At 58.5% G+C, this 26,856-nt stretch overlaps 6 protein-coding genes across 6 annotated transcripts; all 6 read right to left on the reverse strand.

Moving 5' to 3' along the window:
• Positions 1–11,176: 11,176 nt before the first annotated feature.
• On the reverse strand, positions 11,177–11,797 carry LOC126143498 (uncharacterized). The gene has a single exon (XM_049915416.1). It carries the CDS (start codon positions 11,795–11,797, stop codon positions 11,177–11,179), a length of 621 nt encoding a protein of 206 aa, XP_049771373.1.
• A 305-nt stretch (positions 11,798–12,102) lies between these two features.
• LOC126143499 (trophinin-like) lies at positions 12,103–13,473 on the reverse strand. Its single transcript, XM_049915417.1, has one exon. It carries the CDS (start codon positions 13,471–13,473, stop codon positions 12,103–12,105), a length of 1,371 nt encoding a protein of 456 aa, XP_049771374.1.
• Positions 13,470–14,285, reverse strand: LOC126143500 (uncharacterized). The gene has a single exon (XM_049915418.1). It carries the CDS (start codon positions 14,283–14,285, stop codon positions 13,470–13,472), a length of 816 nt encoding a protein of 271 aa, XP_049771375.1.
• Positions 14,286–16,975: 2,690 nt separating this feature from the next.
• Positions 16,976–18,400, reverse strand: LOC126143502 (trophinin-like). Its single transcript, XM_049915419.1, has one exon. The coding sequence runs from the start codon at positions 18,398–18,400 to the stop codon at positions 16,976–16,978; it is 1,425 nt and encodes a 474-aa protein (XP_049771376.1).
• Positions 18,401–18,935: 535 nt separating this feature from the next.
• LOC126143503 (trophinin-like) lies at positions 18,936–20,558 on the reverse strand. The gene has a single exon (XM_049915420.1). The coding sequence runs from the start codon at positions 20,556–20,558 to the stop codon at positions 18,936–18,938; it is 1,623 nt and encodes a 540-aa protein (XP_049771377.1).
• Positions 20,559–26,261: 5,703 nt separating this feature from the next.
• Positions 26,262–26,798, reverse strand: LOC126143504 (collagen alpha-1(I) chain-like). The gene has a single exon (XM_049915421.1). The coding sequence runs from the start codon at positions 26,796–26,798 to the stop codon at positions 26,262–26,264; it is 537 nt and encodes a 178-aa protein (XP_049771378.1).
• Between the last annotated feature and the right edge of the window lie 58 nt (positions 26,799–26,856).

Below are 26,856 nucleotides of genomic sequence, written 5' to 3' on the forward strand. Positions count from 1 at the left end.
AAGGCAGCGCTACGTGCGAAAGCTACACTCTGTGCGAAGGCAGCACTCTGTGCAAAATTAGCAGTCTGTGCGAAGGCAGCACTACGTGCATAGGCACTACTCCTTGCGAAAGCAGCACTCCCGGCAAAGACAGCACTCCCTGCGAAGGCAGCCCTCCTTGCGAAGGCAGCCCTCCTTGCGAAGGCAGCACTCCTTGCGACGGCAGCAGTCCTTGCGAAGGCAGCACTCCTTGGGAAGGCATCACTCCTTGCGAAAGCAGCACTCCCTGGGAGGCAGCTCTCCTTGCAAAAGCAGTACTCCCTGCGAAGGCAGCACTCCTTGCGAAGGCAGCACTTCTTGGAAGGCAGCACTCCTTACGAAGGCAGTACTCCCTGCGAAAGCAGCACTACTTGCGAAGGCATTACACCTTGCGAAGGCAGCACTCCCTGCGAAGGCAGCCCTCCTTGCGATGGCAGCCCTCCTTGCGAAGGCAGCACTCCTAGCGAAGGTAGCACTCCTTGCAAAGGCAGCACTCCTTGTGAAGGCAGCACTCCTTGTGAAGGCAGCACTCCTTGCGAAGGCAGCACACCTTGCGAAGGCAGCACTGCTTGCGAAGGCAGCACTGCTTGCGAAGGCAGCACTCCTTGCGAAGGCAGCACACCTTGCGAAGGCAGCACTGCTTGCGAAGGCAGCACTGCTTGCGAAGGCAGCACTCTGTGCAAAGGCATCACTGCCTGCGAAGCAGCACCCCTTGCAAAGGCACCAGCCCTTGCGAAGGCAGCACTGCCTGCGAAGGCAGCCCTCATTGCGAAGGCAGCACTCCTTGCGAAGGCAGCATTCCTTACGAAGACAGCACTCCTTGCGAAGGCAGCACTTCTTGGAAGGCAGCACTCCTTGCGAAGGCAGTACTCCCTGCGAAAGCAGCACTACTTGCGAAGGAATTACACCTTGCGAAGGCAGCACTCCCTGCGAAGGCAGCCCTCCTTGCGATGGCAGCCCTCCTTGCGAAGGCAGCACTCCTAGCGAAGGCAGCACTCCTTGCGAAGGCAGCACTCCTCGCGAAGGCAGCACTGCTTGCGAAGGCAGCACTCCTTGTGAGGGCAGCACTCCTTGCGAAGGCAGCACTCCTTGCTAAGGCTGCACTCTGTGCAAAGGCAGCACTCCTAGCGAAGGCAGCACTCCTTGCGAAGGCAGCACCCCTTGCGAAGGCAGCAATCTGTACAAAGGCAACACTCCGTGCGAAGGCAGCACTACGTGCGAAAACAGCATTTCTAGCGAAGGCAGCACTCCTAGCGAAGGCAACAATCCTAGCGAAGGCAGCACTCCTAGTGAAGGCAGCACTCCCTGCAAAGGCAGCACTCCTAGCAAAGGCAGCACTCCTTGCGGAAGCAGCACTCCGTGCGAATCAGAACTCTGTGCGAAGGCAGCACTCCTTGCAAAGGCAGCACTCTGTGCAAAGGCAGCACTCTGTGCAAAGGCAGCACTCCGTGCGTAGGCAGCTCTCCTTGCGAAGGGAGCACTCCTTGCGAAGGGAGCACTCCTTGCGAAGGCAGCACTCCTTGCGAAGGCAGCACTCCTTGCGAAGGCTGCACTCCGTGCGAAGGCTGCACTCTGTGCGAAGGAAGCACTCTGTGCAAAATTAGCAGTCTGTGCGATGGCAGCACTACGTGCGTGCGAAGGCAGCACTCCTTGCAGAGGCAGTACTCCCTGTGAAGGTAGCCCTCCTTGCGAAGACAGCACTCCTTGCGAAGGCAGCACTCCTTGCGAAGGCAGCACTCCTTGCGAAGGCTGCACTCTGTGCAAAGGCAGCACTCCTAGCTAAGGCAGCAGTCCTTGCGAAGGCAGCACTCCTTGCGAAGGCAGCACTCCTTGCGAAGGCAGCACTCCTTGCGAAGGCAGCACTCCCTGCGAAGGCAGCACTCCTTGCGAAGGCAACACTCCTTGCAAAGGCAACACTCCTTGCAATGCAGCACTCCTTGCAAAGGCAGTACTCCCTGCAAAAGCAGCACTACTTGCGAAGGCACCACCCCTTGCGAAGGCAGCACTCCCTGCGAAGGCATCCCTCCTTGCGAAGGCATCCTTCCTTGCGAAGGCACCACCCCTTACCAAGACAGCACCCCCTGCGAAGGCAGCACTTCTAGTGAAGGCAGCACTCCTAGCGAAGGCAGCACTCCTTGCGAGGGCAGCACTCCTTGCGAAGGCAGCACTCCTTGCGAAGGCAGCACTCCTTGCGAAGGCAGCACTCCTTGCGAAGGCAGCAATCTGTACAAAGGCAACACTCCGTGCGAAGGCAGCACTACGTGCGAAGGCAGCATTTCTAGCGAAGGAAGCACCCCTAGCGAAGGCAACAATCCTAGCGAAGGCAGCACTCCTAGCGAAGGCAGCACTCCCTGCAAAGGCAGCACTCCTAGCGAAGGCAGCACTCCTTGCGGAAGCAGCACTCCCTGCGAATCAGAACTCTGTGCGAAGGCAGCACTCCTTGCAAAGGCAGCACTCTGTGCTTGGCAGCACTCCGGGCGAAGGCAGCTCTCCTTGCGAAGGGAGCACTCCTTGCGAAGGGAGCACTCCTTGCGAAGGGAGCACTCCTTGCGAAGACAGCACTCCTTGTGAAGGCAACACTCCATGCAAAGGCAGCACTCCTTGTGAAGGCAGCACTCCTTACGAAGGCAGCACTTCATGGAAAGCAGCACTCCTTGCGAAGGCAGCACTCCTTGGAAAGGCAGCACTCCTTGTGAAGGCAGCACCCTTGCGAAGGCAGCACTCTGTGCAAAGGCAGCACAGCATGCAAAGGCTGCACTCCGTGCGAAGGCAGCACTCTGTGCAAAATTAGCAGTCTGTGCGAAGGCTGCACAACGTCCGTAGGCACCACTCTTTGCGAAGGCAGCATTCCCTGCAAAGGCAGCACTCCCAGCGAAGGCAGCACTCCTAGCGAAGGCAGCACTACATGCGAAGGCAGCATTTCTAGCGAAGGCAGCATTCCGTGCGAAGGCACCACCCCTTGCGAAGGCAGCACTCCCTGTGAATGCAGCACTCCTAGCGAAGGCAGTACTCCTAGCGAAGGCACCAATCCTAGCGAAGGCAGCACTCTTAGCAAAGGCAGCACTCCTAGCAAAGGCAGCACTCCTAGCAAAGGCAGCACTCCTTGCGGAAGCAGTACTCCTTGCGAGGCAGCACTCTGTGCGAAGGCAGCACTCCTTGCGAAGGGAGCACTCTGTGCAAAGGCAGCACTCCGTGCGAAGACAGCACTCCTTGCGAACGCAGCACTCCTTGCGAAGGCAGCACTCCTTTTGGAGGCAACACTCCGTGCAAAGGCAGCACTTCTTGTGAAGGCAGCACTTCTTGCGAAGGCAGCACTTCTTGGAAGGCAGCACTCCTTGCGAAGGCAGCACTCCTTGTGAAGGCAGCACTCCTTGTGAAGGCAGCACTCCTTGTGAAGGCAGCACTCATTGCGAAGGCAGCAGTCTGTGCAAAGGCAGCGCTACGTGCGAAAGCTACACTCTGTGCGAAGGCAGCACTCTGTGCAAAATTAGCAGTCTGTGCGAAGGCAGCACTACGTGCATAGGCACTACTCCTTGCGAAAGCAGCACTCCCGGCAAAGACAGCACTCCCTGCGAAGGCAGCCCTCCTTGCGAAGGCAGCCCTCCTTGCGAAGGCAGCACTCCTTGCGACGGCAGCAGTCCTTGCAAAGGCAGCACTCCTTGGGAAGGCATCACTCCTTGCGAAAGCAGCACTCCCTGGGAGGCAGCTCTCCTTGCAAAAGCAGTACTCCCTGCGAAGGCAGCACTCCTTGCGAAGGCAGCACTTCTTGGAAGGCAGCACTCCTTACGAAGGCAGTACTCCCTGCGAAAGCAGCACTACTTGCGAAGGCATTACACCTTGCGAAGGCAGCACTCCCTGCGAAGGCAGCCCTCCTTGCGATGGCAGCCCTCCTTGCGAAGGCAGCACTCCTAGCGAAGGTAGCACTCCTTGCAAAGGCAGCACTCCTTGTGAAGGCAGCACTCCTTGTGAAGGCAGCACTCCTTGCGAAGGCAGCACACCTTGCGAAGGCAGCACTGCTTGCGAAGGCAGCACTGCTTGCGAAGGCAGCACTCCTTGCGAAGGCAGCACACCTTGCGAAGGCAGCACTGCTTGCGAAGGCAGCACTGCTTGCGAAGGCAGCACTCTGTGCAAAGGCATCACTGCCTGCGAAGCAGCACCCCTTGCAAAGGCACCAGCCCTTGCGAAGGCAGCACTGCCTGCGAAGGCAGCCCTCATTGCGAAGGCAGCACTCCTTGCGAAGGCAGCATTCCTTACGAAGACAGCACTCCTTGCGAAGACAGCACTTCTTGGAAGGCAGCACTCCTTGCGAAGGCAGTACTCCCTGCGAAAGCAGCACTACTTGCGAAGGAATTACACCTTGCGAAGGCAGCACTCCCTGCGAAGGCAGCCCTCCTTGCGATGGCAGCCCTCCTTGCGAAGGCAGCACTCCTAGCGAAGGCAGCACTCCTTGCGAAGGCAGCACTCCTCGCGAAGGCAGCACTGCTTGCGAAGGCAGCACTCCTTGTGAGGGCAGCACTCCTTGCGAAGGCAGCACTCCTTGCTAAGGCTGCACTCTGTGCAAAGGCAGCACTCCTAGCGAAGGCAGCACTCCTTGCGAAGGCAGCACTCCTTGCGAAGGCAGCAATCTGTACAAAGGCAACACTCCGTGCGAAGGCAGCACTACGTGCGAAAACAGCATTTCTAGCGAAGGCAGCACTCCTAGCGAAGGCAACAATCCTAGCGAAGGCAGCACTCCTAGTGAAGGCAGCACTCCCTGCAAAGGCAGCACTCCTAGCAAAGGCAGCACTCCTTGCGGAAGCAGCACTCCGTGCGAATCAGAACTCTGTGCGAAGGCAGCACTCCTTGCAAAGGCAGCACTCTGTGCAAAGGCAGCACTCTGTGCAAAGGCAGCACTCCGTGCGTAGGCAGCTCTCCTTGCGAAGGGAGCACTCCTTGCGAAGGGAGCACTCCTTGCGAAGGCAGCACTCCTTGCGAAGGCAGCACTCCTTGCGGAGGCAGCACTCCTTGCAAAGGCAGCACTCCTTGTGAAGGCAGCACCCTTGCGAAGGCAGCACTCTGTGCAAAGGCAGCACAACATGCAAAGGCTGCACTCCGTGCGAAGGCAGCACTCTGTGCAAAATTAGCAGTCTGTGCGAAGGCTGCACTACGTCCGTAGGCACCACTCTTTGCGAAGGCAGCACTCCCTGCGAAGGCAGCCCTCCTTGCAAAGGCATCCCTCCTTGCGACACACCACCCCTTGCGAAGGCAGCACCCCCTGCGAAGCCAGCACTGCTAGTGAAGGCAGCACTCCTAGCGAAGGCAGCACTCCTTGCGAGGGCAGCACTCCTTGCGAAGGCAGCACTCCTAGCGAAGGCAGCACTCCTAGCGAAGGCACCAATCCTAGCGAAGGCAGCACTCCTAGCGATGGCAGCACTCCCTGCGGAGGCAGCACTCCTAGCAAAGGCAGCACTCCTTGCGGAAGCAGCACTCCTTGCGAGGCAACACTCTGTTCGAAGGCAGCACTCCTTGCGAAGGGAGCACTCTGTGCAAAGGCAGCACTCCGTGCGAAGACAGCACTCCTTGCGAACGCAGCAGTCCTTGCGAAGGTAGCACTCCTTGCAAAGGCAGGACTCCTTGCGAAAGCAGCACTCCTTGCGAAGGCAGCACTCCTTGCGAAGGAAGCTCTCCTTGCAAGGCACAACTCCTTGCAAAGGCAGTACTCCCTGCAAAAGCACCACTACTTTCGAAGGCACCACCCCTTGCGAAGGCAGCACTCCCTGCGAAGGCAGCCCTCCTTGCAAAGGCATCCCTCCTTGCGACGCACCACCCCTTGCGAAGGCAGCACCCCCTGCGAAGCCAGCACTGCTAGTGAAGGCAGCACTCCTAGCGAAGGCAGCACTCCTTGCGAGGGCAGCACTCCTTGCGAAGGCAGCACTCCTTGCGAAGGCAGCACTCCTTGCGAAGGCAGCACTCCTTGCGAAGGCAGCACTCCTTGCGAAGGCAGCACTCCTTGCGAAGGCAGCACTCCTTGCGAAGGCAGCACTCCTTGCGAAGGCAGCACTCCTTGCGAAGGCAGCAATCTGTACAAAGGCAACACTCCGTGCGAAGGCAGCACTACGTGCGAAGGCAGCATTTCTAGCGAAGGCAACAATCCTAGCGAAGGCAGCACATCTAGCGAAGGCAGCATTTCTTTCTAAGGCAGCACTCCCTGCAAGGGCAGCACTCCTAGCGAAGGCAGCACTCCTTGGGGAAGCAGCACTCCCTGCGAATAAGAACTCTGTGCGAAGGCAGCACTCCTTGCAAAGGCAGCACTCCTTGCGAAGGCAGCACTCTGTGCAAAGGCAGCACTCCTTGCGAAGGCAGCAATCCTTGCGAAGGGAGCACTCCTTGCGAAGGGAGCACTCCTTGCGAAGGGAGCACTCCTTGCGAAGGGAGCACTCCTTGCGAAGGGAGCACTCCTTGTGAAGGCAACACTCCGTGCAAAGGCAGCACTCCTTGTGAAGGCAGCACTCCTTGCGAAGTCAGCACTTCTTGGAAAGTAGCACTCCTTGCGAAGGCAGCACTCCTTGCAAAGGCAGCACTCCTTGCGAAGGCAGCACTCCTTGCGAAGGCAGCACTCCTTGCGAAGGCAGCACTCTGTGCAAAGGCAGCACAACATGCAAAGGCTGCACTCCGTGCGAAGGCAGGACTCTGTGCAAAATTAGCAGTCTCTGCGAAGGCTGCACTACGTGCGTAGGCACCACTCCTTGCGAAGGCAGCACTCCCTGCAAAGGCAGCACTCCCTGCGAAGGCAGCACTCCTTGCGAAGGGAGCACTCTGTGCAAAGGCAGCACTCCGTGTGAAGACAGCACTCTTTGCGAATGCAGTACTCCCTGCGAAGGCAGCTCTCCTTGTGAAGGCAACACTCCGTGCAAAGGCAGCGCTCCTTGTGAAGGCAGCACTCCTTGCGAAGGCACCACTTCTTGGAAGGCAGCACTCCTTGCGAAGGCAGCACTCCTTGTGAAGGCAGCACTCATTGCTAAGGCAGCAGTCTGTGCAAAGGCAGTACTACGTGCGAACGCTACACTCTGTGCGAAGGCAGCACTCTGTGCAAAATTAGCAGTCTGTGCGAAGGCAGCACTACGTGCGTAGGCACCACTCCTTGCGAAAGCAGCACTCCCGGCAAAGGCAGCACTCCCTGCGAAGGCAGCCCTCCTTGCGAAGGCAGCCCTCCTTGCGAAGGCAGCACTCCTTGCGAAGGCAGCAGTCCTTGCGAAGGCAGCACTCCTTGCGAAGGCAGCACTCCTTGCGAAGGCAGCACTCCTTGCGAAGGCATCACTCCTTTTGAAAGCAGCACTCCCTGGAAGGCAGCCCTCCTTGGAAAGGCAGTACTCCCTGCGAAGGCAGCACTACTTGCGAAGGCACCACCCCTTGCGAAGGCAGCACTCCCTGCGATGTCAGCCCTCCTTGGGAAGGCAGCCCTCTTTGCGAAGGGAGCACTCCTGCGAAGGGAGCACTCCTTGCGAAGCAGCACTCTGTGCAAAGGCAGCACTCCGTGTAAAAGCAGCACTCCGTGCGATGGCAGCACTACGTGCGAAGGCAGCACTACGTGCGAAGGCAGCACACCTAGCGAATTCAGCACACCTAGCGAATGCAGCACTCTGCGCAAAGTCAACACCCCTTGCGAAGGCAGCACTCCCTGCAAAGGCAGCACTCCTAGCGAAGGCAGCACTCATAGCGAAGGCAGCATTCCTTGTGAAGGCAGCACTCTGTGCAAAGGGAACACTCCCTGCGAAAGGGAGCACTCCTTGCGAAGGCAGCACACCTTGCGAAGGCAGCACTCAGCACTCCTTGCGAAGGCAGCACTCCTTGCGAAGGCTGCACTCCGTGCGAAGGCTGCACTCTGTGCGAAGGAAGCACTCTGTGCAAAATTAGCAGTCTGTGCGATGGCAGCACTACGTGCGTGCGAAGGCAGCACTCCTTGCAGAGGCAGCACTCCCTGTGAAGGTAGCCCTCCATGCGAAGGCAGCACTCCTTGCGAAGGCAGCACTCCTTGCAAATGCTGCACTCCTTGCGAAGGCTGCACTCCTAGCGAAGGCAGCAGTCCTTGCGAAGGCAGCACTCCTTGCGAAGGCAGCACTCCTTGCAAAGGCAGCACTCCTTGCGAAGGCAGCACTCCTTGCGAAGGCAGCACTCCCTGCGAAGGCAGCACTCCTTGCGAAGGCAACACTCCTTGCGAAGGCAACACTCCTTGCAATGCAGCACTCCTTGCAAAGGCAGTACTCCCTGCAAAATCAGCACTACTTGCGAAGGCACCACCCCTTGCGAAGGCAGCACTCCCTGCGAAGGCATCCCTCCTTGCGATGGCATCCTTCCTTGCGATGGCACCACCCCTTACCAAGACAGCACCCCCTGCGAAGGCAGCACTCCTAGTGAAGGCAGCACTCCTTGCGAAGGCAGCACTCCTTGCGAGGGCAGCACTCCTTGCGAAGGCAGCACTCCTTGCGAAGGCAGCACTCCTTGCGAAGGCAGCACTCCTTGCGAAGGCAGCAATCTGTACAAAGGCAACACTCCGTGCGAATGCAGCACTACGTGCGAAGGCAGCATTTCTAGCGAAGGCAGCACTCCTAGCAAAGGCAACAATCCTAGCGAAGGCAGCACTCCTAGCGAAGGCAGCACTCCCTGCAAAGGCAGCACTCCTAGCGAAGGCAGCACTCCTAGCGAAGGCAGCAATCCTTGCGGAAGCAGCACTCCCTGCGAATCAGAACTCTGTGCGAAGGCAGCACTCCTTGCAAAGGCAGCACTCTGTGCAAAGGCAGCACTCCGTGCGAAGGCAGCTCTCCTTGCGAAGGGAGCACTCCTTGCGAAGGGAGCACTCCTTGCGAAGGCAGCACTCCTTGTGAAGGCAACACTCCATGCAAAGGCAGCACTCCTTGTGAAGGCAGCACTCCTTATGAAGGCAGTACTTCTTGGAAAGCAGCACTTCCTGCGAAGGCAGCGCTCCTTGGAAAGGCAGCACTCCTTGTGAAGGCAGCACCCTTGCGAAGGCAGCACTCCTTGCGGAGGCAGCACTCCTTGCGGAGGCAGCACTCCTTGCAAAAGCAGCACTCTGAGCAAAAGCAGCACTCCATGCGAAGGCTGCACTCCGTGCGAAGGCAGCACTCCTTGCAAAGGCAGCACTCATTGGAAAGCAGCACTCGTTGCAAAGGCAGTACTCCCTGCGAAGGCAGCAGTACTTGCGAAGGCATTACCCCTTGCGAAGGCAGCACTCCCTGCGAAGGGAGCCCTCCTTGCGAAGCAGCCCTTTGTGCGAAGGCAGCACTCCTTGCGGAGGCAGCACTCCTTGCGAAGGCATATCTCCTTGCGAAGGCAGCACTCCTGGCGAAGGCAAAACCCCTTGCGAAGACAGCACTCCCTACAAAGGCAGCCCTCGTTGCGAAGGCAGCACTCCTTGCGAAGGCAGCACTCCTTGCGAAGGCAGCACTCCTTGCAAAGGCAGCACTCATTGGAAGGCAGCACTCGTTGCAAAGGCAGTACTCCCTGCGAAGGCAGTAGTACTTGCGAAGGCATTACCCCTTGCGAAGGCAGCACTCCCTGCGAAGGGAGCCCTCCTTGCGAAGGCAGACCTCCGTGCAAAGGCAGCACCTCTAGCGAAGATAGCACTCCTTGGAAGGCAGCACTCATTGCGAAGGCAGCACTTCTTGCGAAGGCAGTACTACTTGCGAAGGCAACACTCCTTGTGAAGGTAGCACTCCTTGCGAAGGCAGCACTCCTTTCGAACGCAGCACTCCTTGCGAAGGCAACACTCTGTGTGTAGGCTGCACTCCGTTCGAAGGCAGCAATCTGTGCAAAGGCAGCACTCCCAGCGAAGGAAGCACTCCTTGCGATGGCAGCGCTCCTTGCAAAGACAGCACTCCTTGCAGAGGCAGCACTCCTTGCGATGGCAGCACTCCTTGCGGATGCATCACTTCCTGCGAAGGCAGCACTCCCTGCGAAGGCACCACTCCTTGCGAAGGCACCACTCCCTGCAAAGGCAGCACTCCCTGCGAAGTCAGCCCTCCTTGCGAAAGCAGCACTCCTAGCGATGGCAGCACTCCTTGCGAAGCCAGCTCTCCTTAGAAGGGCAGCACTCCTTGCGAAGACACCTTCCCTTGCGAAGGCAGCACTCCCTGCAATGGCAGCCCTCATTGCGAAGGCAGCACTCCTTGCGAAGGCAGCACTCCTTGCGAAGGCAGCACTCCTTGCGAAGGCAGCACTCATTGGGAGGCAGCACTCGTTGCATAGGCAGTACTCCCTGAGAAGGCAGCACTACTTGCGAATGCATTACCCCTTGCGAAGACAGCACTCCCTGCGAAGGCAGCCCTCCTCAGGAAGGCAGCCCTCCTTGCGATGACAACACTCCTAGCGAAGGCAGCACTCCTTGCGAAAGCAGCACTCCTTTCGAAGACAGTACTCCTTGCAAAGGCAGCACTCCTTTTGAAGGCAGCACTCCTAGCGAAGGCAGCACACCTTGCGAAGGCTGCACTTCTTGCGAAGGCACCACACCCTGCGAATGCAGATCTCTGTGCAAAGGCAGCACTCCGTGGGTAGGCAGCACTACGTGCGAAGGCTGCACTCCGTGCGAAGGCTGCACTCCTTGTGAAGGCAGCACTCCTTGCGAAGGCAGCACTCCTTGCGAAGGCAACACTTCTTGCGAAGGCACCACTCCCTGCGAATGCAGATCTCTGTGCAAGGGCAGCACTCCGTGCGAAGACAGCACTACGTGCGAATGCTGCACTCCGTACGAAGGCGGCATTCCTTGCAAAGGCAGCACTGCCTGCAAAGGCAGCACTCCCTGCGAAGGCAGCCCTCCTTGCGAAGCAGCACTCCTAGTGATGGCAGCACTCCTTGCGAAGGCAGCTCTCCTTAGAAGGGCAGCACACCTAGCGAAGGAAGCACTCCTTGCGAAGGCATATCTCCTTACGAAGGCAGCACTCCTTGCAGAGGCAACACTCCTTGCGAAGGCACCACCCCTTGCGAAGCCAGCACTCGCTGCAAAGGCAGCCCTCATTGCGAAGGCAGCACTCCTTGCGAAGGCAGCACTCCTTGCGAAGGCAGCACTCCTTGCGAAGGCAGCACTCATTGGAAGGCAGCACACTGTGCGTAGGCTGCACTCCGTGTGAAGTCAGCTATCTGGGCGAAGGCTGCACTCCGTGTGAAGTTAGCACTCCTTGCGAAGGCAGCACTCCCTGCAAGGCAGCACTCCTTGCGATGGCAGCACTCCTTGCGAAGGCAGCACTCCCTGCGTAGGCAGCACTCCCTGCGAAGGCAGCCCTCCTTGCGAAGGCAGCACTCTGTCAAAGGAAGCACTCTGTGTGAAGGCAGCACTATGTGCGAAGGCTGCACTCCGTGCGAAAGCAGACCTCCTTGCGAAGGCAGCACTCCTAGCGAAGGCGGCACTCCTAGCGAAGGCAGCACTCCTTGCGAAGGCAGCAATCCTTGCAAAGGCAGCACTCCTTGCGAAGGCAACAGTCCATGCAAAGGCAGCTCTCCTTGCGGAGGCAGCACTCTGTGCAAAGGCAGTACTCCCTGCAAAGGCAGCACTCTGTGCAAAGGCAGCACTCCTTGCGAAGGCAGCACTCCTTGCGAAGGCAGCACTCCTTGCGAAGGCTGCACTCCTTGCAAAGGCAGCACTCCTTGCAAAGGCAGCACTCCTTGCAAAGGCAGCACTACTGGCGAAGGCAAAACCCCTTACGAAGACAGCACTCTCTACAAAGGCAGCCCCCGTTGCGAAGGCAGCACTCCTTGCGAAGGCAGCACTCCTTGCAAAGGCAGCACTCATTGGAAGGCAGCACTCGTTGCAAAGGCAGTACTCCCCCTTTGCGAAGGCAGCCTTCCTTGCGAAGGCAGCACTCCTAGCGAAGGCAGCACTCCTTGCGATGGCAGCGCTCCTTGGAAAGGCAGCACTCCTTGCGAAGGCAGCACACCTTGCGAAGGCAGCACTCCTTGCGGATGCAGTACTCCCTGCGAAGGCAGCACTCCTTGCGAAGACACCACTCCTCTCGAAGGCAGTACTCCCTGCAAAGGCAGCACTCTCTGCGAAGGCAGCCCTCCTTGCGAAAGCAGCACTCCTTGGGAAGGCAGCACTTATTGGAAGGCAGCACTCGTTGCAAAGGCAGTACTGCCTGAGAAGGCAGCACTACTTGCGAAGGCATTACCCCTTGCAAAGGCAGCACTCCCTGCGAAGGCAGCCTTCCTCTCGAAGGCAGCCCTCCTTGCGAAGACATCACTCCTAGCGAAGGCAGTACTCCCTGCGAAGGCAGCCCTCCTTGCGAAGGCAGCCCTCTTTGCGAGGGCAACACTCCTAGCGAAGGCAGAACTCCTTGCAAAGGCAGCCCTCCTTGCGAAGGCAGTACTCCTTGCAAAGGCAGCACTCCTTGCGAAGGCATCACCCCTTGCGGAGGCACCACTCATTCTGAACGCAGCACTCCTTGCGAAGGCAACACTGCTAGCGCAGGCAGCACTCCTTGCGAAGGCAACACTCCTTGCGAAGGCAGTACTCCTTGCAAAGGCAGCACACCTTGCGAAGGCAGCACTCCTTGCGAAGGCTGCACTGTGTACGAATGCAACACTCCTAGCGAAGGCGGCACTCTGTCCCAAGGCAGCACTCCTTGGGAAGGCAGCACTCCTTGCGAAGGCAGCACTCCTTGCGAAGGCAGCACTCCCTGCGAAGGCAGCACTCCTCGCGAAGGCAGCACTCCTTGGGAAGACAGCACTCCTTGCGAAGGCAGCACTCCTTGCAAAGGCAGCACTCCTTGCGAAGGCAGCACTCCTTGCGAAGGCAGCCCTCATTGCGAAGGCAGCCCTCATTGCGAAGGCAGCACTCCTTGCGAAGGCAGCACTCTTTGCGAAGGCAGCACTACTTGCGAATGCAGAACTACTTGCGAAGGCATTACCCCTTGCGAAGGCAGCACTCCCTGCGAAGGCAGCCCTCTTTGCGAAGGCAGCCCTCCTTGCGAAGGCAGCACTCCTAGCGAAGGCAACAGTCCTTGCGATGGCAGCGCTCCTTGCAAAGGCAGCACCCCTTGCGAAGGCAGCACTCCTTGCGAAGGCAGCACTCCTTGCGAAGGCAGCACTCCTTGCGGATGCAGCACTCCCTGCGAAGGCAGCACTCCTTGTGAAGGCACAACTCCTTGCGAAGGCAGCACTTCCTGCAAAGGCAGCACTCCCTGCGAAGTCAGCCCTCCTTGCGAAAGCAGCACTCCTAGCGATGGCAAAACTCCTTGCGAAGCCAGCTCTCCTTAGAAGGGCAGCACTCCAAGCGAAGGCAGCACTCCTTGCGAAAGCAGCACTCCTTGCAAAGGCAGCACTCCTTGCAAAGGCACCAGCCCTTGCGAAGGCAGCACTCCCTGCAAAGGCAGCCCTCATTGCGAAGGGAGCACTCCTTGCGAAGGCAGCACTCCTTGGGAAGGCAGCACTCCTTGCGAAGGCAGCACTCCTTGTGATGGCAGCACTCATTGGGAGGCAGCACTCGTTGCAAAGGCAGTACTCCCTGAGAAGGCAACAGTACTTGAAAATGCATTACCCCTTGCGAAGGCAGCACTCCCTGCGAAGGCAGCCCTCCTTTCGGAGGCAGCCCTCCTTGTGAAGACAACACTCCTAGCGAAGGCAGCACTCCTTGCGAAGGCAGCACTCCTTTCGAAGGCAGTACTCCTTGCGAAGGCAGCACTCCTTTTGAAGGCAGCACTCCTACCGAAGGCAGCACACCTTGCGAAGGCTACACACCCTGCGAATGCAGATCTCTGTGCAAAGGCAGCACTCTGTGGGAAGGCAGCACTACGTGCGAAGGCTGCACTCCTTGCGAAGGCAGAACTCCTTGCGAAGGCAGCACTCCTTGTGGAGGCAGCACTCCTTGTGAAGGCAGCTCTCCCTGCGAAGGCAGCACTCCTAGCGATGGCAGCACTCCTAGCAAAGGCAGCACTCCTAGCGAATGCAGCACTCCTTGCGAAGGCAGGAATCCTTGCAAAGGCAGCACTCCTTGCGAAGGCAGCACTCCTTGCGAAGGCAGCAATCCTTGCAAAGGCAGCACTCATTGGAAGGCAGCACTCGTTGCAAAGGCAGTACTCCCTCTTTGCGAAGGCAGCCCTCCTTGCGAAGGCAGCACTCCTAGCGAAGGCAGCACTCCTTGTGATGGCAGCGCTCCTTGCAAAGGCAGCACTCCTTGCGAAGGCAGCACACCTTGCGAAGGCAGCACTCGTTGCGGATGCAGCACTCCCTGCGAAGGCAACACTCTTTGCGAAAGCAGCACTCCTTGCGAAGGCAGCACTCATTGGAAGGCAGCACTCGTTGCAAAGGCAGTACTCCCTGAGAAGGCAGCACTACTTGCGAAGGCATTACCCCTTGCGAAGGCAGCACTCCCTGCGAAGGCAGTCCTCCTCTCGAAGGCAGCCCTCCTTGCGAAGGCAGCACTCCTTGCGAAGGCAGCACTCCTTGCGAAGGCAGTACTCCTTGCAAAGGCAGCACTTCTTGCGAAGGCAGCACCCCTTGCGGAGGCACCACTCCTTCTGAACGCAGCACTCCTTGTGTAGGCAACACTGCTAGCGAAGGCAGCACTCCTTGCGAAGGCAGCACTCCTTGCGAAGGCAGCACTCCTTGCAAAGGCAGCACACCTTGCGAAGGCAGCACTCCTTGCGAAGGCTGCACTGTGTACGAAGGCAACACCCCTAGCGAAGGCAGCACTCTGTCCCAAGGCAGCACTCCATGGGAAGGCAGCACTCCTTGCGAAGGCAGCACTCCTTGCGAAGGCAGCACTCCTTGCGAAGGCAGCACTCCTTGCGAAGGCAGCACTCCTTGCGAAGGCAGCACTCCTTGCGAAGGCAGCACTCCTTGCGAAGGCAGCACTCCTAGCGAAGGCAGCCCTCATTGCGAAGGCAGCACTCCTTGCGAAGGCAGCACTCTTTGCGAAGGGAGGACTATTTGCGAAGGCAGCACTCCTTGGAAGGCACCACTCCTAGCAAACGCAGTACTCCCTGCGAAAGCAGAACTACTTGCGAAGGCATTACCCCTTGCGAAGGCAGCACTCTCTGCGAAGGCAGCCCTCTTTGCGAAGGCAGCTCTCCTTGAGAAGGCAACACTCCTAGCGAAGGCAGCACTCCCTGCAAAGGCAGCACTCCCTGCGAAGTCAGCCCTCCTTGCGAAAGCAGCACTCCTAGCGATGGCAGCACTCCTTGCGTAGCCAGCTCTCCTTAGAAGGGCAGCACTCCTAGCGAAGGCAGCACTCCTTGCGAAGGCAGCACTCCTTGCAAAGGCAGCACTCCTTGCGAAGGCACCACCCCTTGCGAAGGCAGCACTCCCTGCAAAGGCAGCCCTCATTGCGAAGGCAGCACTCCTTGCGAAGGTAGGACGCCTTGCGAAGGCAGCACGCCTTGCGAAGGCAGCACTCCTTGCGAAGGCAGCACTCATTGGGAGGCAGCACTCGTTGCAAAGGCAGTACTCCCTAAGAAGGCAGCACAACTTGAAAATGCATTACCCCATGAGAAGGCAGCACTCCCTGCGAAGGCAGCCCTCCTCTCGAAGGCAGCCCTCCTTGCGAAGACAACACTCCTAGCGAAGGCAGCACTCCTTGCGAAGGCACCACACCCTGCGAATGCAGATCTCTGTGCAAAGGCAGCACTCCGTGGGAGACAGCACTACGTGCGAAGGCTGCACTCCGTGCGAAGGTAGCACTCCTTGCGAAGGCAGCACTCCTTGCGAAGGCAGCACTCCTAGCGAAGGCAGCACTCCTTGCGAAGGCAGCACTTCTTACGAAGGCACCACTCCCTGCGAATGCAGATCTCTGTGCAAAGGCAGCACTCCGTGCGAAGGCAGCACTACGTGCGAAGGCTGCACTCCGTGCGAAGGCAGCACTCATTGGAAGGCAGCACTCGTTGCAAAGGCAGTACTCCCTGAGAAGGCAGCACTACTTGCGAAGGCATTACCCCTTGCGAAGGCAGCACTCCCTGCGAAGGCAGTCCTCCTCTCGAAGGCAGCCCTCCTTGCGAAGGCAGCACTCCTTGCGAAGGCAGCACTCCTAGCGAAGGCAGTACTCCTTGCAAAGGCAGCACTTCTTGCGAAGGCAGCACCCCTTGCGTAGGCACCACTCCTTCTGAACGCAGCACTCCTTGTGTAGGCAACACTGCTAGCGAAGGCAGCACTCCTTGCGAAGGCAGCACTCCTTGCGAAGGCAGCACTCCTTGCAAAGGCAGCACACCTTGCGAAGGCAGCACTCCTTGCGAAGGCTGCACTGTGTACGAAGGCTACACCCCTAGCGAAGGCAGCACTCTGTCCCAAGGCAGCACTCCATGGGAAGGCAGCACTCCTTGCGAAGGCAGCCCTCCTTGCGAAGGCAGCACTCCTTGCGAAGGCAGCACTCCTTGCGAAGGCAGCACTCCTTGCGAAGGCAGCACTCCTTGCGAAGGCAGCACTCCTAGCGAAGGCAGCCCTCATTGCGAAGGCAGCACTCCTTGCGAAGGCAGCACTCTTTGCGAAGGGAGGACTACTTGCGAAGGCAGCCCTCCTTGGAAGGCAGCACTCCTTGCAAAGGCAGTACTCCCTGCGAAAGCAGAACTACTTGCGAAGGCATTACCCCTTGCGAAGGCAGCACTCTCTGCGAAGGCAGCCCTCTTTGCGAAGGCAGCTCTCCTTGAGAAGGCAACACTCCTAGCGAAGGCAGCACTCCCTGCAAAGGCAGCACTCCCTGCGAAGTCAGCCCTCCTTGCGAAAGCAGCACTCCTAGCGATGGCAGCACTCCTTGCGTAGCCAGCTCTCCTTAGAAGGGCAGCACTCCTAGCGAAGGCAGCACTCCTTGCGAAGGCAGCACTCCTTGCAAAGGCAGCACTCCTTGCGAAGGCACCACCCCTTGCGAAGGCAGCACTCCCTGCAAAGGCAGCCCTCATTGCGAAGGCAGCACTCCTTGCGAAGGTAGGACGCCTTGCGAAGGCAGCACGCCTTGCGAAGGCAGCACTCCTTGCGAAGGCAGCACTCATTGGGAGGCAGCACTCGTTGCAAAGGCAGTACTCCCTGAGAAGGCAGCACAACTTGAAAATGCATTACCCCATGAGAAGGCAGCACTCCCTGCGAAGGCAGCCCTCCTCTCGAAGGCAGCCCTCCTTGCGAAGACAACACTCCTAGCGAAGGCAGCACTCCTTGCGAAGGCACCACACCCTGCGAATGCAGATCTCTGTGCAAAGGCAGCACTCCGTGGGAAGGCAGCACTACGTGCGAAGGCTGCACTCCGTGCGAAGGTAGCACTCCTTGCGAAGGCAGCACTCCTTGCGAAGGCAGCACTCCTAGCGAAGGCAGCACTCCTTGCGAAGGCAGCACTTCTTACGAAGGCACCACTCCCTGCGAATGCAGATCTCTGTGCAAAGGCAGCACTCCGTGCGAAGGCAGCACTACGTGCGAGGGCTGCACTCCGTGCGAAGGCAGCACTCCGTGCGAAGGCAGCACTCCTTGCGAAGGCAGCACTCCTTGCGAAGGCAGCATTCCTTGCGAAGGCAGCACTCCCAGCGTAGGCAGCACTCCCTGCGAAGGCAGCACTCTGTGCAAAGGCAGCACTCCTTGCGAAGGCAGCACACTTTGCGAAGGCAGCACTCCTTGCGGATGCAGCACTCCCTGCGAAGGCAGCACTCCTTGCGAAGGCACCACTCCTTGCGAAGGCAGCACTCCCTGCAAAGGCAGCACTCCCTGCGAAGGCAGACCTCTTTGCGAAAGCAGCACTCCTAGCGAAGGCAGCACTCCTTGCGAAGGTAGCTCTCCTTATAAGGGCAGCACTCCTAGCGAAGGCAGCACTCCTAGCGAAGGCAGCACTCCTTGCGATGGCAGCACTCCTTGCAAAGGCAGCACTCCTTGCGAAGGCAGCACTCCTTGCGAAGGCAGTACTCCTTGCGAAGGCAGCACTCCTTGTGAAGGCAGCATTCCTTGCGGATGCAGCACTCCCTGCGAAGGCAACACTCCTTGCGAATGCACTACTCCTTGCGAAGGCAGCACTCCCTGCAAAGGCAGCTGTCCCTGCGAAGTCAGCCCTCCTTGCGAAGGCAGCACTCCTAGCGATGGCAGCACACCTTGCGAAGGCAGCACTCCTTTCGAAGGCAGCACTCCTTTCGAAGGCAGCACTCCTTTCGAAGGCAGCACTCCTTTCGAAGGCAGCACTCCTTGCGAAGGCAGCACTCCTTTTGAAGGCAGCACTCCTAGCGATGGCAGCACACCTTGCGAAGGCAGCACTTCTTGCGAAGCCACCACACCCTGCGAATGCAGATCTCTGTGCAAAGGCAGCACTCTGTGGGAAGGCAGCACTACGTGCGAAGGCTGCACTCCGTGCGAAGGCAGCACTCCTTGTGAAGGCAGCACTCCTTGCGAAGGCAGCACTCCTAGCGAAGGCAGCACTCCTAGCGAAGGCAGCCCTCATTGCGAAGGCAGCACTCCTTGCGAAGGCAGCACTCTTTGCGAAGGGAGGACTACTTGCGAAGGCAGCACTCCTTGGAAGGCAGCACTCCTTGCAAAGGCAGTACTCCCTGCGAAAGCAGAACTACTTGCGAAGGCATTACCCCTTGCGAAGGCAGCACTCTCTGCGAAGGCAGCCCTCTTTGCGAAGGCAGCTCTCCTTGAGAAGGCAACACTCCTAGCGAAGGCAGCACTCCCTGCAAAGGCAGCACTCCCTGCGAAGTCAGCCCTCCTTGCGAAAGCAGCACTCCTAGCGATGGCAGCACTCCTTGCGTAGCCAGCTCTCCTTAGAAGGGCAGCACTCCTAGCGAAGGCAGCACTCCTTGCGAAGGCAGCACTCCTTGCAAAGGCAGGACTCCTTGCGAAGGCACCACCCCTTGCGAAGGCAGCACTCCCTGCAAAGGCAGCCCTCATTGCGAAGGCAGCACTCCTTGCGAAGGTAGGACGCCTTGCGAAGGCAGCACGCCTTGCGAAGGCAGCACTCCTTGCGAAGGCAGCACTCATTGGGAGGCAGCACTCGTTGCAAAGGCAGTACTCCCTGAGAAGGCAGCACAACTTGAAAATGCATTACCCCATGAGAAGGCAGCACTCCCTGCGAAGGCAGCCCTCCTCTCGAAGGCAGCCCTCCTTGCGAAGACAACACTCCTAGCGAAGGCAGCACTCCTTGCGAAGGCACCACACCCTGCGAATGCAGATCTCTGTGCAAAGGCAGCACTCCGTGGGAAGGCAGCACTACGTGCGAAGGCTGCACTCCGTGCGAAGGTAGCACTCCTTGCGAAGGCAGCACTCCTTGCGAAGGCAGCACTCCTAGCGAAGGCAGCACTCCTTGCGAAGGCAGCACTTCTTACGAAGGCACCACTCCCTGCGAATGCAGATCTCTGTGCAAAGGCAGCACTCCGTGCGAAGGCAGCACTACGTGCGAAGGCTGCACTCCGTGCGAAGGCAGCACTCCGTGCGAAGGCAGCACTCCTTGCGAAGGCAGCACTCCTTGCGAAGGCAGCATTCCTTGCGAAGGCAGCACTCCCAGCGTAGGCAGCACTCCCTGCGAAGGCAGCACTCTGTGCAAAGGCAGCACTCCTTGTGAAGGCAGCACACTTTGCGAAGGCAGCACTCCTTGCGGATGCAGCACTCCCTGCGAAGGCAGCACTCCTTGCGAAGGCACCACTCCTTGCGAAGGCAGCACTCCCTGCAAAGGCAGCACTCCCTGCGAAGGCAGACCTCTTTGCGAAAGCAGCACTCCTAGCGAAGGCAGCACTCCTTGCGAAGGTAGCTCTCCTTAGAAGGGCAGCACTCCTAGCGAAGGCAGCACTCCTAGCGAAGGCAGCACTCCTTGCGATGGCAGCACTCCTTGCAAAGGCAGCACTCCTTGCGAAGGCAGCACTCCTTGCGAAGGCAGCACTCCTTGCGAAGGCAGCACTCCTTGTGAAGGCAGCATTCCTTGCGGATGCAGCACTCCCTGCGAAGGCAGCACTCCTTGAGAATGCACTACTCCTTGCGAAGGCAGCACTCCCTGCAAAGGCAGCTGTCCCTGCGAAGTCAGCCCTCCTTGCGAAGGCAGCACTCCTAGCGATGGCAGCACACCTTGCGAAGGCAGCACTCCTTTCGAAGGCAGCACTCCTTTCGAAGGCAGCACTCCTTTCGAAGGCAGCACTCCTTTCGAAGGCAGCACTCCTTGCGAAGGCAGCACTCCTTTTGAAGGCAGCACTCCTAGCGATGGCAGCACACATTGCGAAGGCAGCACTTCTTGCGAAGGCACCACACCCTGCGAATGCAGATCTCTGTGCAAAGGCAGCACTCTGTGGGAAGGCAGCACTACGTGCGAAGGCTGCACTCCGTGCGAAGGCAGCACTCCTTGTGAAGGCAGCACTCCTTGCGAAGGCAGCACTCCTAGCGAAGGCAGCACTCCTTGCGAAGGCAGCACTCCTTGCGAAGGCAGCAATCCTTGCGAAGGCAGCAATCCTTGCGAAGGCAGCACTCCTTGCGAAGGCAGCAATCCTTGCGAAGGCAGCACTCCTAGCGATGGCAGCACTCCCTGCGTAGGCAGCACTCCCTGCGAAGGCAGCACTCCCTGCGAAGGCAGCACTCCTAGCGAAGGCAGCACTCCTAGCGAAGGCAGCACTCATTGGAAGGCAGCACTCGTTGCAAAGGCAGTACTCCCTGCGAAGGCAGCACTCCTTGCGAAGTCAGCACTCCTTGCGAAGGCTGCACTCTTTGCGAAGCCAGCACTCTGAGCAAAAGCAGCACTCCATGCGAAGGCTGCACTCCATGTGAAGGCAGCACTCCTTGCGAAGGCAGCACTCATTGGAAGGCAGCACTCGTTGCAAAGGCAGTACTTCCTGCGAAGGCATCAGTACTTGCGAAGGCATTACCCCTTGCGAAGGCAGCACTCCCTGCAAAGGGAGCACACCTTGCGAAGGCAGCCCTCCGTGCGAAGGCAGCACTTCTAGCGAAGGCAGGACTCCTTGGAAGGCAGCACTCCTTGCGAAGGCAGCACTCCTTGCGAAGGCAGCTCTCCTTCCGAAGGCAGCACCCCCTGCGTAGGCAGCACTCCCTGCGAAGGCAGCACTCCGAGCGAAGGCAGCAATCCTAGCGAAGGCAGCACTCCTAGCGAAGGCAGCACTCCTAGCGGAGGCAGCACTACTTGCGAAGGCAGCACTCCTTGCGAAGGCAGCACTCCTAGCGAAGGCATTACTCCTTGCGAAGGCAGCACTCCTTGCAAAGGCAACAGTCCATGCAAAGGCAACAGTCCATGCAAAGGCAGCAGTCCTTGCGGAGGCAGCACTCTGTGCAAAGGCAGCACTCCCTGCAAAGGCAGCACTCTGTGCAAAGGCAGCACTCCTTGCGAAGGCAGTACTCTTTGCGAAGGCAGCCCTCCTTGCGAAGGCAGCACTGTGTCAAAGGAAGCACTCCGTGTGAAGGCAGCACTATGTGCGAAGGCTGCACTCCATGCAAAGGCAGCACTCCGTGCGAAAGCAGCACTCAGTGCAAAGGCAGGCCTCAGTACGAAGGCAGCACTACGTGTGATGGCTGCACTCCATGCAAAGGCAGCACTCCTTGCGAAGGCAGCACTCCCTGCGAAGGCAGCACTCCATGCGAAGGCTGCACTCTGTGTGAACCAGCACTCCGTGCGAAGGCAGCACTCTGTGTGAAGGCAGCACTCCTTGCGAAGGCAGCACTCTGTGTGAAGGCAGCACTCCTTGCGAAGGCAGCACTCCTTGCGGAGGCAGCACTCCTTGTGAAGGCAGCACTCCCTGTGAAGGCAGCACTTCGAGAGAAGGCGCACTCTGTGCGAAGACAGCTCTCCTTGCTTAGGCAGCACTCCATGCAAAGGCAGCACTCCTTGCGAAGGCAGCACTCCTTGCGAAGGCATCATACCTTGCGAAGTCAGCACTCTTTGCGAAGGCAGCACTCCTTGCGAAGGCAGCAATCTGTAGAAAGGCAGCACTCCATGCAAAGTCAGCACTACGTGCGAAGGCTGCACTCCGTGCGAAGGCAGCACTCCGTGCAAAGGCAGCACTCCGTGCAAAGGCAGCACTCCTTGCGAAGGATGTTTTCCGTGCGAAGGCAGCACTCCTTGCAAAGGCAGCACTCCTTGCAAAGGCAGCGTTCCTTGCGAAGGCAGCACTCCTTGCGAAGGCAGCACACCTTGCGAAGGCAGCACTCCTTGCGAAGGCAGCACTCCTTGCGAAGGCAGCACTCCTTGCGAAGGCAGCACTCTGTCAAAGGAACCACTCCGTGTGAAGGCAGCACTATGTGCGAAGGCTGCACTCCGTGCGAAGGCAGCACTCCTTGCGAAGGCAGCAGTCCTTGCGAAGGCAGCACTCCTTACAAAGGCAGCACTCCTTGCGAAGGCAGCACTCCCTGCGTAGGCAGCACTCCCTGCGAAGGCAACCCTCCTTGCGAAGGCAGCACTCTGTCAAAGGAAGCACTCTGTGTGAAGTCAGCACTATGTGCGAAGGCTGCACTCTGTGCGAAAGCAGCACTCCTTGCGAAGGCAGCACTCCTTGCGAAGGCAGCACTCCTTGCGAAGGCTGCACTCCTTGCGAAGGCTGCACTCCGTACGAATTCAGCACTCCAAGCGAAGGCAGCACTCCGTCCTAAGGCAGCACTCCTTGGGAAGGCAGCACTCCTTGCGAAGGCAGCACTCCTTGCGAAGGCTGCACACCTTGCGAAGGCTGCACTCCTTGCAAAGGCTGCACTCCTTGCAAAGGCTGCACTCCTTGCAAAGGCTGCACTCCTTGCGAAGGCAACACTCCTTGCGAAGGCAGCACTCCTTGCGAAGGCAGCACTCCTTGCGAAGGCAGCACTCCTTGCGAAGGCAACACTCTGTCAAAGGAAGCACTCCGTGTGAAGGCAGCACTATGTGCGAAGGCTGCACTCTGTGCAAAGGCAGCACTCCTTGCGAAGGCAGCACTCCTTGCGAAGGCAGCACTCCTTGCGAAGGCAGCACTCCTAGCGAAGGCAGCACTCCTAGCGAAGGCAGCCCTCATTGCGAAGGCAGCACTCCTTGCGAAGGCAGCACTCTTTGCCAAGGGAGCACTCCTTGCGAAGGCAGCACTCCTTGGAAGGCAGCACTCCTTGCAAAGGCAGTACTCCCTGCGAAAGCAGAACTACTTGCGAAGGCATTACCCCTTGCGAAGGCAGCACTCCCTGCGAAGGCAGCCCTCTTTGCGAAGGCAGCCCTCCTTGCGAAGGCAGCCCTCCTTGCGAAGGCAGCACTCCTAGCGAAGGCAGCACTCCTTGCGATGGCAGCGCTCCTTGCAAAGGCAGCACTCCTTGCGAAGGCAGCACTCCTTGCGAAGGCAGCACTCCTTGCGAAGGCAGCATTCCTTGCAGATGCAGCACTCCCTGCGAAGGCAGCACTCCTTGCGAATGCACTACTCCTTGCGAAGGCATCACTCCCTGCAAAGGCAGCTCTCCCTGCGAAGTCAGCCCTCCTTGCGAAGGCAGCACTCCTAGCGATGGCAGCACACCTTGCGAAGGCAGCACTCCTAGCGATGGCAGCACACCTTGCGAAGGCAGCACTCCTTGCGAAGGCAGCACTCCTTTTGAAGGCAGCACTCCTAGCGATGGCAGCACACCTTGCGAAGGCAGCACTTCTTGCGAAGGCACCACACCCTGCGAATGCAGATCTCTGTGCAAAGGCAGCACTCTGTGGGAAGGCAGCACTACGTGCGAAGGCTGCACTCCGTGCGAAGGCAGCACTCCTTGTGAAGGCAGCACTCCTTGCGAAGGCAGCACTCCTAGCGAAGGCAGCACTCCTTGCGAAGGCAGCACTCCTTGCGAAGGCAGCACTCCTTGCGAAGGCAGCACTCCTAGCGATGGCAGCACTCCCTGCGTAGGCAGCACTCCCTGCGAAGGCAGCACTCCCTGCGAAGGCAGCACTCCTAGCGAAGGCAGCACTCCTAGCGAAGGCAGCACTCATTGGAAGGCAGCACTCGTTGCAAAGGCAGTACTCCCTGCGAAGGCAGCACTCCTTGCGAAGGCAGCACTCCTTGCGAAGGCTGCACTCTTTGCGAAGGCAGCACTCTGAGCAAAAGCAGCACTCCATGCGAAGGCTGCACTCCATGTGAAGGCAGCACTCCTTGCGAAGGCAGCACTCATTGGAACGCAGCACTCGTTGCAAAGGCAGTATTCGCTGCGAAGGCATCAGTACTTGCGAAGGCATTACCCCTTGCGAAGGCAGCACTCCCTGCGAAGGGAGCACACCTTGCGAAGGCAGCCCTCCGTGCGAAGGCAGCACTTCTAGCGAAGGCAGGACTCCTTGGAAGGCAGCACTCCTTGCGAAGGCAGCACTCCTTGCGAAGGCAGCTCTCCTTGCGAAGGCAGCACCCCCTGCGTAGGCAGCACTCCCTGCGAAGGCAGCACTCCGAGCGAAGGCAGCACTCCTTGCGAAGGCAGCACTCCTTGCGAAGGCAGCACTCCTAGCGAAGGCATTACTCCTTGCGAAGGCAGCACTCCTTGCAAAGGCAACAGTCCATGCAAAGGCAACAGTCCATGCAAAGGCAGCAGTCCTTGCGGAGGCAGCAGTCCTTGCGGAGGCAGCACTCTGTGCAAAGGCAGCACTCCCTGCAAAGGCAGCACTCTGTGCAAAGGCAGCACTCCTTGCGAAGGCAGCACTCTTTGCGAAGGCAGCCCTCCTTGCGATGGCAGCACTGTGTCAAAGGAAGCACTCCGTGTGAAGGCAGCACTATGTGCGAAGGCTGCACTCCATGCAAAGGCAGCACTCCGTGCGAAAGCAGCACTCAGTGCAAACGCAGGCCTCAGTACGAAGGCAGCACTACGTGTGACGGCTGCACTCCATGCAAAGGCAGCACTCCTTGCGAAGGCAGCACTCCCTGCGAAGGCAGCACTCCATGCGAAGGCTGCACTCTGTGTGAACCAGCACTCCGTGCGAAGGCAGCACTCTGTGTGAAGGCAGCACTCCTTGCGAAGGCAGCACTCCTTGCGGAGGCAGCACTCCTTGCGAAGGCAGCACTGCCTGTGAAGGCAGCACTTCGAGAGAAGGCGCACTCTGTGCGAAGACAGCTCTCCTTGCTTAGGCAGCACTCCATGCAAAGGCAGCACTCCTTGCGAAGGCAGCAATCTGTAGAAAGGCAGCACTCCATGCAAAGTCAGCATACGTGCGAAGGCTGCACTCCGTGCGAAGGCAGCACTCCGTGCAAAGGCAGCACTCCTTGCGAAGGATGCTTTCCGTGCGAAGGCAGCACTCCTTGCAAAGGCAGCACTCCTTGCAAAGGCAGCGTTCCTTGCGAAGGCAGCACTCCTTGCGAAGGCAGCACACCTTGCGAAGGCAGCACTCCTTGCGAAGGCAGCACTCCTTGCGAAGGCAGCACTCCTTGCGAAGGCAGCACTCCTTGCGAAGGCAGCACTCCTTGCGATGGCAGCACTCCTTGCGATGGCAGCACTCCTTGCGAAGGCGGCTCTCCTTGCGAAGGCAGCACTCCTTACGAAGGCAGCACTCCTTGTGAAGGCAGCACTCCTTGCGACGGCAGCACTCCTTGGGAAGGCAGCACTCCATGCAAAGGCAGCACTCCGTGCGAAGGCAGCACTCCGTGCGAATTCAGCACTCCATGCGAAGGCAGCACTCCTTGCGAAGGCTGCACTCCATGCGTAGGCTGCACTATCATGCGAAGGCTGCACTCCATGCGAAGGCTGCACTCCTTGCGAAGGCAGCACTCCATGCGAAGGCTGCACTCCATGTGTAGGCTGCCTTCCATGCGAAGGCTGCACTGCATGCAAAGACTGCACTCTGTGCGAAGGGTGTACTCCGTGTGGAGGCTTCACTCCCTGTGGAAGGTGTACTCCCAGTGCAGGGTGCAATCCATGCAGAGACTGCACTCCATGTGGAGGCTGCACTCACTCCATGTGGAGTCTGCACTTATTGTGAAGGCTCCAGTCATTGAAAGTCTCACCCTTTGCAAGGGCTGCACTCCTTAAAAAGGCCGCACTCCTTAAAAAGGCTGCACACCTTGCGAAGTCTTCACACACTGTTAATACTGCGTAGTCTGATTTCGTCACTCCTAATAAGTGAGAAGATCTTTGTGGACGTAAGGACTGCAAACCATGTCCAAGCATCATGACGTGTAGTCAGTACACCTTGTGGGATAGCTCTTTTAATGTAATAATCCCAGGTTGTGATTAAGATAATTTAAGAAAGAGACATGTTGCTACAGGTAGAGGAGCATACGTTCTGATATCAGTCGCTCTTGTCAGCGCAGCTCACAGCTCACCATGAAAGGAAAGCACATCTACCAGGGGCAACACACATTCGAAAGACAGTACAGATTGTGAGAGGCTACACTGATCTTAGATGGCACATATTATTAGGAAGTGACTCTATTGAAGGACAGAACGTGAAGTGTGGGCACCACTTTATTTGAGGGCAGCATCCCTACTGAGGACAGCGCATTATGTGAGGTCAGAACATCTTGGGATGGTAGAACCACACAATGTGAGCTTAGCTTGCTCTGCAAGGGGGGCTTGTCATGCATTGTATGTGAGTACAGCACAGCTAGCAATGTTGGCACTCCTTGCAAGGATGGCACTCCCTGAGAGGACAGCACTGCTTGCGAGGATGGCACACCTTGCGAGGACAGGACACCTTGTGAGGACAGCACACCTTGTGAGGACAGCACACCTTGTGAGGACAGCACACCTTGTGAGGACAGCACACCTTGTGAGGACAGCACACCTTGCAAGGTTGGCACACCTTGCGAGGACGGCACACCTTGCGAGGACGGCACACCTTGCGAGGACAGCACACCTTGCGAGGCCAGCACACCTTGTGAGGATGGCACCCTTTGTGAGGAAGGCACATCTTGTGGGGATGGCACACCTTGCAAGGATGGCACACCAAGCATGGATGGCACACCATGTGAGGTTGGCACACCATTCGAGGTTGGCACACCATTCGAGGAT

Source organism: Schistocerca cancellata, unplaced genomic scaffold (assembly GCF_023864275.1).
Source record: "Schistocerca cancellata isolate TAMUIC-IGC-003103 unplaced genomic scaffold, iqSchCanc2.1 HiC_scaffold_812, whole genome shotgun sequence".
Taxonomy (NCBI): Eukaryota; Metazoa; Arthropoda; class Insecta; order Orthoptera; family Acrididae; genus Schistocerca; species Schistocerca cancellata.

Bases quoted from the DNA above. Each gene is read 5' to 3' on its own strand.
- LOC126143498 (XM_049915416.1), bottom strand. From the start codon at position 11,797: ATGAGTGCTGCCTTTGCAAGGAGTGCTGCCTTCGCAAGGAGTGCTGCC.
- LOC126143499 (XM_049915417.1), bottom strand. From the start codon at position 13,473: ATGAGTGCTGCCATCACAAGGAGTGCTGCCTTCGCAAGGAGTGCTGCC.
- LOC126143500 (XM_049915418.1), bottom strand. From the start codon at position 14,285: ATGAGTGCTGCCTTCGCAAGGAGTGCTGCTTTCGCAAAGAGTGTTGCC.
- LOC126143502 (XM_049915419.1), bottom strand. From the start codon at position 18,400: ATGAGGGCTGCCTTCGCTAGGAGTGCTGCCTTCGCTAGGAGTGCTGCC.
- LOC126143503 (XM_049915420.1), bottom strand. From the start codon at position 20,558: ATGAGTGCTGCCTTCGCTAGGAGTGCTGCCTTCGCTAGGAGTGCTGCC.
- LOC126143504 (XM_049915421.1), bottom strand. From the start codon at position 26,798: ATGCTTGGTGTGCCATCCTTGCAAGGTGTGCCATCCCCACAAGATGTG.